Below are 13,585 nucleotides of genomic sequence, written 5' to 3'. Positions count from 1 at the left end.
GACTGTATATAAGAACTGGACTGATAATCAGCTGTCTGTACTTTATCAACACAGATTCAGGTCTATAAAACATCCATAAAAATTAATAAATCAAATGACAAAAATGAAATCATTGCCTAAGCAGACACACCATTATTTCAGACATTCTTATAACCTATCCAGATCAATTATCAAAAATTAGGTATAAATAAGAATACATTTATATGACATAACTTCAGCAAATTATTTTTACAAATTATATAATCGATAATCATCTGGAATCATTTAATTTAATCACATCATGAAACAAAGTGTAGGGGCTTTAATATGATTAGAAAAGATTATTGCTTTTATCCTATTTGATAATTGATTTGTTTATTTTAATTTTAACACTTTTCTTCTTTATTATTGTTATTCTTTGGTCAAAGTCAGTGTCCTTATCCCGGCTAAAGCAGATTATAGGCTTTCAAGTGGTAGGGGTGTGGTCTTCTAGCAAGCTCACTCTTGATTGGAGAGTGGTTGCCATAGAAATGGAGACTCATGCCAACTCGGACCAATTGCTGCTCACTGACAATGTCTGGCTCAAAAATATAGTGGCATCTGTATTGAGAAAAAAATTGTGTCTGAATTGACTATTTCATAGGAGCTGGGTGACGTCACACTCACTCACTCCAGTTCTCATTTACAGTCCATGTTTTAAGCCTGAAAAACGAAATAAGCAGAAAAGCACAGGACCCAGAGTTGAGCCTTGGGGAACCCCGCCATCAGGAGGTGAGGGCGATAAAGGCATTTAAAAGTTTCTCTGGGAAACATGCCAGATAAACAACTTTTTGAAAAGTGTCCCTTTTCATAAGAAAGGCTCTTCATCTAAATCAAATAAACTGTGTTTAAGTGTCAATTAAATCAGGTAGAACTAAAACAAAGTATGGCTGAGCTCCTGCTGTCTGCTCTTATATATACACAAAAGAAAAAAATAGACACGGAACATCTTTCAGGATGGATTTATGTTACCGTGACCGGATGGGAAGGCGTCACATGATGCATTTTTAAATGTGCAGGCCTCACATTTCTGTAATCCTGACGAAAAAAGGAAAACGAGCACCTTCATCGGTTTACAACTCCAACGCAAATCAAATCACCGTTGTACAGGATTGCAGCAGAAGTGGCCATGAATGAGATTAGCATGCAGTCAAATCTAATAGGAAGCAGAGGAAGACACCTCTGGCTGGAGTGATTCCCAGGCCTTCAAACTCTCATGTTACTTCAAGCTAATGAGATCACTGCCAGCAGAGTGGAGAATCCGCCGTCCCGCTAAGAGGATGCACTCAGAGCATCATTGGAGACTCTGGAATGCTTTAGGCAATAAACATAGTTTTGCATATCACATTTATTGCATTCTCATCTAATATTTAGGCACAGACACTAGATAAAAATTAAAAAAGAAGTAAACATAAAAAAATCACCACATTCAGATGCAAAAAACTATGACTTAAAGTAGGAAAAACTATTTTCTTAGGTGATTCTTCTGAACTCAGAAGTTTCTCATTTTTGCCTGAATGCAAAAAAAAAATAGGCCTTTCATTGAAATGCAGCCATGAGAGGCTAGTTCAGATAACCAAATTATCGGGTAAAGATCAGAGCATTTCATTAAAGGCTTTAGGAAAACAAAGACTTTAGGGAATCATTCAAGCAGAGTCCTGGTTAACAAATTTGGCCAATGCTCGCGGTCTTTGGATGGAACAAGTCCCTTCAGGGCACTAGTTTCTGTAAGAATTTGCCAACATGAGAGTAGTATTGATCTGCTCACTTGATTCTTGGTAAAACAGCCCTCAAGTGTGCTGCTCAAAATGGAAAACTGCTCCTGCAAAGTGGACATAATAAACATGTCTTTGTTGTAGAGCAAAGAAACCAGGGAACTCGAAAATTCAAACTAAAAATAAAGCTTAGCTCTGACGAAAAAGGTCGTTAACAAAAAACCTGCTTGATCTCTTTTAATTATAATTGTGACTTATAATTGTGAGTGTGAATTGTGAAAATCCAAAAACCAGAGTCTTTTCTTAAACATAGCTTCAGCAGAGCGGCATGAGTTCATCAGAAAGATGCCTCTGGGTTGTAAGTGGGACCGTTGGGGCGGAGTAACCCCACCTCTGTCACCCTATACTGAGAGCTCTCTCTCTGGCTCACAGCCTCTTACAGCCCCAACCTAACATTACCAGTGCAACAAAAATGGTGAGTAGAATTGGAGCTATTCCAGCCGTACAGTTTGGAGCCAGAGTCGGGAGCTTGTGGCCCGCCCATTGACTGTGTATGAGAACTGGCGTGTGACCCCTTTCCCCTGGCAGTCCAAACAGGAAGCTGGTCCCAAAAATCTAAAATCCCACGACACCGACTTCATCACAGCAGTGATCAAAAATCCCAAACTGTCACAGCTCTATTCCAAACAGTGCCTGTGATGTAACAGGCAGTAACACGACAGCAATAATATGGTAGTAACAATATGGTAGTAACAGCACTGACAGGGCTGGTTAAAAAAAAACATACCGGTAAAAGTCACTGAGAGCAGCAGTAACTTATAGGCGAGCGCCTCTGAATCCATGGAAGTCTTCCCCCTCAGTGTGGGATTGGAATAGCGTCAGACATTCTTCACCACACACTCTCTCTTTGTCTCTCCTTCGTTGTAGTTGTCAGTGTCACTCTGAGGTAAATTCTCTCCTGAACTTGCGCTGCCCCCCCCTCACACAGCAGACCGGCTTTTCCAAACCCGTTGGTGACGGTGGATTTTTTTCACACTGCTTTTAACTTGAAAGCTGCGTCACATGCATTTCTTCTTGCATTTTCCATGATGAGAGTCTGTTCATGCTATTCATTCACAAAGCAGGAATTTACATTAAACTTGCGTCTTCCTCAACACATATACCGTATTATCCCTGTCTCACTCTTACCCTTTCTGCTCGAGCGCCCCTAGAGGCCGTAAGATAAAAATGCATTAAAAAAAAGAAAAAAATACATAAATTAGCCGCATCATTGAATAATCCGCAGGGTGGAAAGCATGTGACAAAAGTAACAGCTTCTAATCCGGAAATTACGGTAAATGTTTTGATGAAATATTTGCAAAAAAGCTAATAGGTGTATTTAGGTTTAAGATTAAATATATTTCAATCATTTGCACGTGTACGTGGATGTAAGCCTATTTTCCAATCAATTCATGACTAATTATCCTAAGCTTGATGTATATACAGTATATTTCTGCTGTCTTCTTTGTTTTCTTTTTCTTTTTTTAATTGCTTTAAGTAAATAATTTCCAAATCCAAATCTAAATTATATGTAGACAAATTTATCCAACTTATGACAATTATGAAGTTTTTCTGCCTTGACACAAAAAACAAGAGGAAAGTTCTCATCAGTAACATCTGCCTCTCCTGACGTCTTTTCATAATTAATAATGGTTTAAATGTTGATGATTGAACCGACCATAAAGCTTGGTTTATGGACGGTGCCACAAGATTTGCTTATGTGTGACTAACAGACGGTGAGGGGGCGGGGCTCATGTTTGCAGCATTAGGTAATCCTCACGTGATTGAACAAACTCTCTCCTTCCAGAGGGTTTGGGGAGGCGTGACTACCTTATGAAGGTTTCCTTTGGAGTCTCCCAGGAAGGCGATGCTGTGTCCCTCTGCCACGCTGACGGCCACAGCAGTCAGACGGGCGGCTGAGGTGTGCCATGAGGCCGTGGCTTCCAGGGGCGCCCGGCTGGCCATCGGGCTGGGGGTGTGGTCAGACCCACATGGATACGCCTTGAGGGTGTTCTGCGAGAGGACAAATGTCCGGTCATCCAGTTTGTCACTTTAATTACAACTTTAAGATATTTGTTGTTTAAAAAAAAAGCCTCTGTTTATTCCCAATGCCGCCTTAGAGCCTGCTAATCCTCCCTAAATCCTGGAAAAATGATTGCACCATGGATTAAAGCCTCTAGAAACAAGCAACTCACTCTTTTGGATTTTCCAAAGCAGCTACTCCAAATCCTGCTTTCCACTTAAGTCTCCAAACTGCAGCTTCAGATAATTGGCCATAAAGCAGCGAGGCATGTTTTCTCTCAGTCTGCTCAGAGTTTGTTTATTACAGTGATGAAAGTCAGGCAAGGAAAAAATCCCTGAACCTTTCTTTGAGCGATATGGCGGGCACAGAGCGAAATTTTGGAAAAATACGTGGTCTTAGATGCATTCTGGTGCATTCTGGCAACTAGTTATTCACTTCTTTATCAAGAAACTAAGACTAATTGGAGCATCATGATTTGTCATTCAAACCCCTAGTTTGACTCTCCATTAAGGACTTGCTGGTCCTAAAAAAGAATTTGGAAAATTGCTCAAAGTAACACAATCCTACAATCTACGCTTTTCCTTAAAGCTGCAAAACATACAATTGCTAAAATATAGTAACATCAAAGCCCCAAATGGCAAAAAGAACACCAGTAACTATGATATTCTATGAAAATACCTCAGTTATTTATACATTATTTCTGCTTTAGAAATGACTGATGTACAACATCCACTTGCACTGTTTTCTCAAACTATAATTACATCAAAATATGGGATCTGCTTTAAACTATAATACTATAACATAATACATCAATTCTTTAACACCAATACTAAGTAATCTGGGAAATATCAAAACAAACATACAAACTAAATTAAACATTGTAAACATTATTTTTTAAGGGAGTGCGGGTCCAAACCATCAAATACTTATAATTAATGTCAACTATACTGAACTAAATCATGGGAATTAGGAAATACAAATAAATTAGATAAAGAAATGTATTCAAAATAAAAACTGAAACTCAAAACTAAAATTGAAATTATTTCAAAATGTGGTTTTGAGATTATTTTACACAAAAAAGTATTTGACCTACACTACCTTAAAAATCTTTTTTTTCCAGCCAAGACCACTTCAATTTGTTTTTTATCGTTTTCTCACAACTGAGGTCGTGACCACGCTCAATAATGACGATGCCTGCCATTATTTTAACACAAATTTGATCGCAAACTCTTCAGATGTGTTTGTGAAAGTTTAGCGTGGGTCCGCCAGTTTTGGTCTCTAGGGAAGCGAGTCACCCTGACCACGTGGTGCAGACAGAGCCAATCAGACCCGTCGACGCATCCGAAAGCAACTAAAACGTCCCGTCATTGGTCAATTAGGCCGGGAAGACGAGAGATGGCCACGACCATAGAGGAAGCGATCTGCGGAGAAATATAGAAAATAAAGCTAAAATTAGCTGATTTCAGACCATTTTTTAATCCGGAAAGCGATTTGTCCGTAGAGATCAGGTCTTTATTTCCCGGAAAGTACGTTCGGTTTGCTCAAAAACCCGGATTTCCGGGAATTCCCGGAAGACTTTCATCACTGTTATTATGAAAATACTGTAAGATGGTTATCATCGTTGAGCAGGAATTAGGATCTATAAATAATTCTCTTCATTTGTCATTTCTTTCCATCAGTCTCTACATCCCCCCACCCCCTACGTCAGTGGGGCTCTAAGGAGCTCCCATCTTTCTTTGTCAGGGCTTGTTAGGCAACAGCACAAATGATGCAGAGTAGGTTTTCTCTATAGATCTTAGACGATGACATTAAATGGTTCTGAGGGGCTGGCAGGATTTCAGCGGGGGGAGGGGGTGGTCTGGTTCTGGATGGCTGCTCTGCGGGTTTAGGGTTTATCAAAAAGTCCTCATTACTCCACTTCTGTCCATCTATCGCTCAGTTCTGTGCCTTCGTTTGACTTCTCTGAACATAAGGACGGCATCGCTTTTCTGAGGATGAGCAGCTTTCATCTCAGTCACATGATCCATCAGAAGAGTGTCACTTCACCATCGGCCGTTGTCTAAAGCCTCAGTCACACCGTACGGTGGGTTGAACTGTATGGGTGCTGCAGGTTTTTGGGTTCTCTGGCCCATGGAGGGTCGTAGAGAGGAGCGGTCCCAGCTTAAGGGGGCATTTCAATATTCACGGTTTCACCGAAATTGACTCTTCACAAAAGCTCAGACAACTCAAGATGCTTGTCTGAGACTTTTGCGTCCGAAAGTCCAAAAGTCCAAAAGTACATGAATATCTGAGGAGGGGAGCGGAGATGAAGAGCACGCCGGACCGTCGGCTTCCTTGCCGGCTGCTAAAGATTTTTAAACAGCGAGAAACAGCTGGTTCCACCGGTTCCTGAATCGCTACAACCGACGGCTGTGCAACTGCACAGCTGACTTAGAAGCAGCCGGAAACCATCCTGATATGCCGGGGAAGATGGTCACCCTAAATAGTTATCATCCGGATCAATGAAAGATGGATGAAAGCAGCTTCTTCTGGAAGAAACGTCACTCTAAACACGCTGCTGCTGGACTGACGTGCCGTGCCCGATGCTCAAATCGCGCTGCAGGACCGCTCCCCCATTCAACTGATGAAGGAGGGAGCATGGAGAGACATTCCTAATGTGGGTTATAGAATAAGCTATAATTCAATTGCTCAGGATTAAAACAAAGTTCTTTATGTTAAGCAATAGTTCAATGTTATTTAATAAATGCTTCACAAAGCATCAGAAATGTTTCAGAGGGGTTTTTGATGAGTAAGCATCAGGGACGGACCTTCTTCGGTCGCGGGGGGTGGGGAGACGGTTCTCCGGGTGTCTCTGGTCCATTACCACAGCGAATACGGGATACCGTACATCGTGAAGTATTTGTAAAGAAAATGTACGTTTTGATGTAGGGGAGATGCTGTGGTAAGGCGTCCTTCCGCCACAGTCTAGTACGGTCTAGTACCGACTCCTTCCTGACCACTCGCAATGGTTGCTACAGTGGCTGCCTGTGTGACGTCCACACTAACAATACTAACATTGTCTAAACCTTCCCTTTTCTAACAGTCAGGCTGCACGTAAGGAGTGTGCACGTATCACATGAAAAGCACCAACAGGCTCCTTGTGCAGTCCCCAGGAATTGGGGGGTTAAAAAATGAAAAATCCGTACGACACGTCTGTGACTTACATACTTAAACCTTAATTACCCTTAAGTGTTGTGTAAGAACTCTCTTCAACCCGTCCCCCGCCCACGTCCGTAGAATATTTTTGCTCTACGTGCTCACGGAGCTGTCTGTGACCCTGATATTTCATGGGGGGCCACCTGCATGTTTTGTACAGGTTTGACCTATTTTCTCCTGCAGGCAGCCCTTACCCACCCGTAAGGGCAGCTTGGACTTTGGTCTTACCGGAGGCAGATTGGCACAGCTGGACTTGACCTCATACTCGATGTAGGCCACCTCCCCTCGACCCTCCACCTGCCCGTCTTGGGTGTAGCAGAGGTCCCGGGTGGAGTCGATGTGTCTGTCGAGGTCTTCCAGAGGGAAAACACACAAAGCCGAGGATTCCAAGCCACCGTTTGTGGAGCTGCTGCGGGTGGAGAAGACTCCCAGGAGGTCTTCTCCTTGCAGGCTTCTGCTTTGCCCCACCTGTAGAAACAAAGATGGCTGTGAAATGTGTTCAGAAGCACCAGAAAACTCCTGTATGAGGAGATTTGTGGAGGATGAGGACCTGGGCTGCCTGAAGCAGATTGTAATTCCTGGAAGGGAAGGAGGAAGATCTGCACACCAGAGGGATTTCCACATAGGAATAGTAGGAGGAGTCCTCCAGGCACGCCCGGGCAGCGTAGGTACGGTACTCCCTTGAGACGGACTTGATGTCGCGGCGGTAAAATAGGAAGTAGACATATGAGCGGCGAGTGAACGCCGTCACAAAGTGATGGTCATATTCCGACAGGCGCCCGGCGACGGCCAGCTTAGCCGTGTCCTCGTAGGAAAAGACGGGTTCCGATGAAAGGTGGCGGGTGGAGATGGGCGGATGGCTGGCGGTGTAGCCCCGACCCACGTACATCACGGTCCTCCCCCCGCCCTCGAGCGCCACCACCAGCCCCACTGTGGACACTGAAGGATCATTGGCAGCGACGTACTGGGTGTCTACAGGCCGCTCTGTGGAGAACAGAACCTCCCTGATAGACGCCAAGCTTCGTTTCTGGCAGGTTCCCTGATGGACGCTGCCGCAGGTGATCAACTCCTGCGCCTTTGGATCCACCAGCAGCAGTTTGTTGTGGTTGCTGGTTCTTCTGGCCTGAGGACAGTTGAGCTGCGTGACCGGAGGAAGGCAGTCTTTGCTGTCGCTCACCGGACCCGTGGTCTCCTCTTGCTCCAGCTGAAGCCCATTGGATCCGTCCAGCTGGAAAAGGTGGTCCTTCGCCCCAATGTACACCCGCTCCACGAGGGGATCCGGGTGAAGCACCAGGTGCTGGAATTCAGTGTCATTGCGAGAAAACCGGGGGTATGAACGACAGTTACTAAGAGAGGAGGCGGCGAGAGTCAGGAGGAAGACCTGGAAGGAGTGCAAAGCCTTCCCATGTAGCATGGCAGAAACTCTGAGGAGACAGAAGACAGAAATTAAAAAATAGACATTTTAAATAAGAATGTCATCATATCTAAAGCTCTTTTTTTCTTAAATGTATTCACTTTTAAATCTGGAACACCGTCATCTTTCATGTGCAAAAATACTTCTACGTCCTGTTATGAGTGGATATTGTTTTTTCCTTTTGTTACCTTTTCATCCATTTTTTCCTTGTAAGAACAGTATTACCTGCACAGTAACTTGGACTCATTCATGGTGAAAAGAAGTGTAAAATTTAAAATCTGAAAATTACAAAATAAAACAGGAAGGTCTTAAAGTCAAGGTAGCCAACCTACACACATTTTAATATTTATTTACATGCACAATGCATACAGCATACATTCAGTCTATTTCAGTCACAAATTTATGAGTCAGATGATTAATGCATCGGACATTTGTATAAAAACTGACAAAATATAGAAAATGTAATGACAAAAGCTCTAAATGTACAAAAGGTTACAAGAAAACTGAGATAATGTCATGCAGTCATTTTATAATAGGTGGTAAAGTACTAAGGATTTTGTTTTCTGGATACCAGTGGCATTAGTTATAATAAAGATGAAAAAAAAATCTTTATTCAGGTTCAATTTTTTATATATCCTTATCTATTGTCAAAACAAATAAGGTATTTCCAGAAATCCAGACTCGGTGTTGCCACATTTCTGATGAGCATCACATACGTCAGGAACTTTGTCATTTTACAGCCATGGCTGAAAGAGTTCAACAACCTAAAGTATCTCAACTTTCTTTGAACAGAAAAATAACAAAAATGTAAAAACAATAAAAAGGATAAATGATGACGACCAGCTGCTGCCTGAACTCCTAACTCCTTCTGATCTAAACCTGTTAGCTGTCTTCAGTTCTTTTGACATCTAAAAATTCAGACTGATCTTTCACTGGTGTTGATCTGGCTGAAGAAAAACCCTGCAGACCCTTCAGTGAAGATCACAGAGATCACATGAGCCTATAGCTAATCCACAATGCCGACTCAGCCTCGTCCAGGTGTTTGTCAACATTATTGATCATTTGATCAGGTACAGACAACAGTGAGCAGCATCACCTGTGATGTTTGATCAGCCACAATGATGCACAGTCAGAGAGATGTCTGATTACTGTCGTCTTCTGCTGAAAGGCGCATGATTTTGTTCTGTACTGATCCTGTCTGCTCCCACTAGCCGCTGTATTTAATGACACAGAACAAAGCATGACATTAAAGAGCAGAATTCTGTTTCAACTATTTTTTTACCACATTTACGGCTTTCACTAATTAGGTCTGCAGAATAAATCACAAATTTATCGTTATTGCGATTTCAGATAAATGGTTACAATAAATGTGCTAAAACAATCTTATGGCAGCTTGAAGTATTTAACGGATCAAATCAAATCCCCTTATGCATTTGACCAATCAGGTGGACCCCTTTCATAGTAGATGCCCGCCTCCTATGTAGACGAAGGTCATTTGGAGTATAATTTAAGTTACCTTGACTCTTATTTAAATTAAACTGTTGCAGTGAAATGGAAATGACCTATTTAGATGTTTTGCTATTTGTTCATGTATCGCAAATTATGTTGTCATCGCAATATTAATCACTAATATCACAAATCACGATTTTTTTCCTTATATCGTGCAACCCTACTTCTAATTATGTAAGCTCCATAGGAGTTAACTACGGTGTTCCACAGGGTTCTGAACTTGGACTGATGCCTTTCAATTGATTGGATACGCATGAAACAGGTTCTCAGAAAGTTGACTTTAGCCAGAAAAAGACGTAAAGAAGAAGCTGAATTTATATTGGACTAACTATACTGTTGATATTTGGTAGATACTTATGAGTATGCGCTCTCCTGATAATTGATTCTATCTTTGTAACGTTTCCATGACAACAGTATGCACCGGACCGACTCAATACCTTCTCTTTTGTACAGCTGAAGTGTGCATCATTTATGAGTTATCATATTGAAAGGAACTCTCTTTGTCCTATTTATTGGAGAAAATAAAATTAAAATAAATCTTTTCCACAGAAAATGACTTGAATGACTTACCATTCGAGTGCTGTTCAGTTGCAGACTTGCTTTATCTTCTCACCTGGAGTCACATCCCGGTCCGCCTCTCTCCATCTGTGAAGAGCAGAGGTTATTAATGCGTTATTAATGTGCATCCCAGAGAGCATGAAGGACTCGGAGAGACAGAAGCAGGAACCAAGCTTCATTACCACTTTACTCTTCAAACTGCAGCACCTTCTATTATATAACTCACTCAGTGTTTACAACCTCACCACAGCAGAGAGTGCTTTCAATCACCGGCCGCACCATCCTTTACAGCGCCAGCATTCAAAACAACAAGTTCCTGTTCGCGCAGCCACTGCTCAACACCTCCCAGGAAAGTGGTTTGCGGACACTGAGAGCCCTCATATTCCAGAAAGGCTCTTTAATTATTGAACAGGCTCCTCAGACCTTTCCCTGACCTCGGAGAGGATGGTCACCTAACTGTCACCCCCTGCAGCTGTAATCAGGAGCCAAAAATACGGTTGTGGATAAGCAGAGAGCATCCATGCGCAGGTGGATGTGTCTGGTAAGTGGCTGAGTGTGTCTCTGGCCTCTTCTTCACTTATTCATGAACAGAATAAGACGTATAATACCAAATAACGTCCACACCCTGTTACAGAGGGTCTGAGTTCCGCCTGTGTGCTCGGACGGGAGCTGAGAAAGGCCTCTAAACCCCCGGAGACAGTAAAGAAGCTTTTATGAAATATTTATGTCAAGACAATATTCTTTATGCTAAATGTTTTATTGAGGCAAATCTACCAGAGCGCTGAATGTATTTTTGTGCATGCTAAAACCATGTCAGATTAACCTCAACCTGAGGATGGTAAACCCAGATAACAATCAGAGAAATAGATGTAAAGTTACACCCGTAAGTTACATTTTTATGTTTATTATCTAAAAATACAGGAATTAGAAGTTAAGGCCTTAGTTTACGCTAAAAGCAATTCGTGCTGCACGGTCAACTAGATTCCATGTTAGGTCATTACACAAAATACGATCAAAGCTCCGGCGGCGTGTTTTGACCGTCAGGAGTGCTGGTCGGGCAGCAGCGCATTTGGGGCAGCGTATCGTTTCAGAGTTCAAATATCTGAACTTTGGTGAGGAATGTATGTTTTGGCGAATATTTTATGTGGGCTCAACCGATCAGGAACTCTACTTTGCCCCCGGACATGTCGATGATGTGATCAGCAGAAGGAGTCCAAAAAAAAACTGAGAGAAAAATCTGATTGTTGCTGTTTGTTCTCCTCATGAACTTTATGTTATTTTCTTGTTCCTTTTGAGACAATAATAAAAAAGATACTTTAATTTTACGCTATCTGGGTCACAGAGAGACGGAAGTACTGTTGAAAGCGTCCGTCATGCAGTAGATGGTAAACACCACCGTCCTGGGAGAGTCTCTGAATGATCTAATAAACACAGACACGGATAGAGCTCTTCAAAATAAATGAACCTGATCTCACTACATCATCCGTGACTTTACGTATTTTTAACACACGAATCACATTCCATGCAAACGCAGCGTTAATTAGTCGAGTACTGCAGGTTTTTGGGTGAAGAAGGTGTCTATGCCGCGCACACTGGGTGTGCACATCAAGTGTACCTGGATGTTTGATCATTTTTGTCCCCAAACAGCCCGCATCCGCCTTTAAGGGGAATTGTGCCAAAGGCTTTACGAAAGAGAAGTGGTTGAAGAATTACAAATAAAATTAAAGCTACAAGTAGCATTTAGCGGGCCCGAGCACGTGCCACCGCCTGGCACGAGCGACCGCCCCGTGAGCAACGCCCTGCTCGAGCCATTCTCGTTGTTTTTTCTTGTCCATTCTGGAGCTCCAAGATAATGTTAATATGACAGCAGCCTGTGGGGGGGGGGGGGGGGGGGGGGACTGTAATCTGTTTCCTTAAAGGACAAAGACTTATGCATATAGCATGAAAAAAATTCTTAAATCTAAGCCTCGTTTAGACCTGCTCAATTTCTCATCAAGTAGAAGAAGGTTTTTATCAGATTAAGAAACAAGCAATGATGATAATTGCTATCACTGTTCCTAAGAATGAGAACAATAGAACTCATTCAATTTCCACTACAATGTCTAGATGAGTGTCAGCTATGTCTGATAACTTGGCCAATTAGCTGGACCGGGATCTTGCAAAGTGCAGAGGATTTACGTCCAGTGTGATGAGTCTGTGGACGGCAACAGTACAGCATAGCCTTTGGTTTCCACAAGAGAAGAACTCCTGACACATCTGCCCTAACAGACAACTACAAGAGGAGTTGAAATGTATAACACGGTGAAGGACTTTTTGTGCAGAAAAAGGTACCATTAGAAAAGCCAGTAGCAGTGACTGCAGACAGGTTTCATCACTCACTGTAAGCTGTAAAGCTGACGCAGACTTTCCAAAATGTCTGCATTACTGCTGGGTCATTCACCAGTAGGCCTTATGTGCAGAAGTGATTGGCTCTGGACACATAATGATTCCTATTGTGAAAATCATAAAAAAAACCTCAGCTGCAAAGCAAAACAGAACAGGATTTTTAAGGTGCTATTGGTGGAGATGTCTGCTGAATATGGTGAATAAGAATATGGTGAATCTGAACTTGTATTCTTGACTGACATTACTGGAAAACTAAACCACTTGATCTGCGAGCTGCAAGACATTGGCAAAACTATATTTTTTTATTGACCAGCCTGCCTGAGCCAGTGTTTTTCTTGTGGGGATCTTTTCTGCCAGGGCTTTCCAGCTTGGTCAGTGGATGTTGCTGCAGTTGTCTCCCTTGCTGGGACAGCTGGAGTTAAACATAGCAGCCTCACGGCTGTGAAGTGGACCCCGTTGCTGTCCCAGTCTGGGTGAGCACTGTGGTGATGTTCCAATGTTCAGGCTGGCTCCTGGTATGAAGAGATTCCCAATTACCATTTCCTAACCGCAGAGCCAAGGATGTGTTTACATGTTTAGGTCAAAAATGTGATGAACAGCTTCATGTTGTCTATTGATGTAAGTTTAAACCTAAACATGTTTCCCTGTTACTAATCCAGTTGATGTGGTTCTCCACCTGTGTCTAGGTGATAGAAAAGCATTTTTTTATATTTAGAGCTCTAAGCAAAC

The 13,585-nt window shown here is 42.4% G+C and overlaps 1 protein-coding gene across 9 annotated transcripts in view; it reads right to left on the bottom strand.

The window, feature by feature from the left end:
• The window catches only part of LOC101162124 (plexin-B1), a 112,425-nt gene that overhangs the window by 28,689 nt on the left and 70,151 nt on the right, over positions 1–13,585 (bottom strand). For 6 of the 9 annotated variants that reach the window (XM_011476720.4, XM_078949617.1, XM_011476718.4 and 3 more), the window contains 5 exons: positions 10,484–10,558; positions 9,501–9,618; positions 7,541–8,414; positions 7,219–7,458; positions 3,603–3,785 (listed from right to left, as the gene is read on the bottom strand). In XM_011476720.4, coding sequence (XP_011475022.2) covers positions 3,603–3,785; positions 7,219–7,458; positions 7,541–8,404 — 1,287 coding nt within the window. In that variant the 5' untranslated portion in view covers positions 8,405–8,414; positions 9,501–9,618; positions 10,484–10,558. The remainder of the gene's footprint in view (positions 1–3,602; positions 3,786–7,218; positions 7,459–7,540; positions 8,415–9,500; positions 9,619–10,483; positions 10,559–13,585) is intronic. The other 3 variants (XM_011476719.4, XM_078949616.1, XM_078949614.1) reach the window with 1 other exon arrangement.

The sequence above is a fragment of the Oryzias latipes genome, chromosome 7, assembly GCF_053564925.1.
Source record: "Oryzias latipes strain Hd-rR chromosome 7, Olatipes_Hd-rR_3.1".
NCBI classification, from domain to species: domain Eukaryota; kingdom Metazoa; phylum Chordata; class Actinopteri; order Beloniformes; family Adrianichthyidae; genus Oryzias; species Oryzias latipes.
The sequence above is the reverse complement of the archived record's forward strand: the minus strand, read 5'-3'. Positions and strand labels throughout refer to the sequence as shown.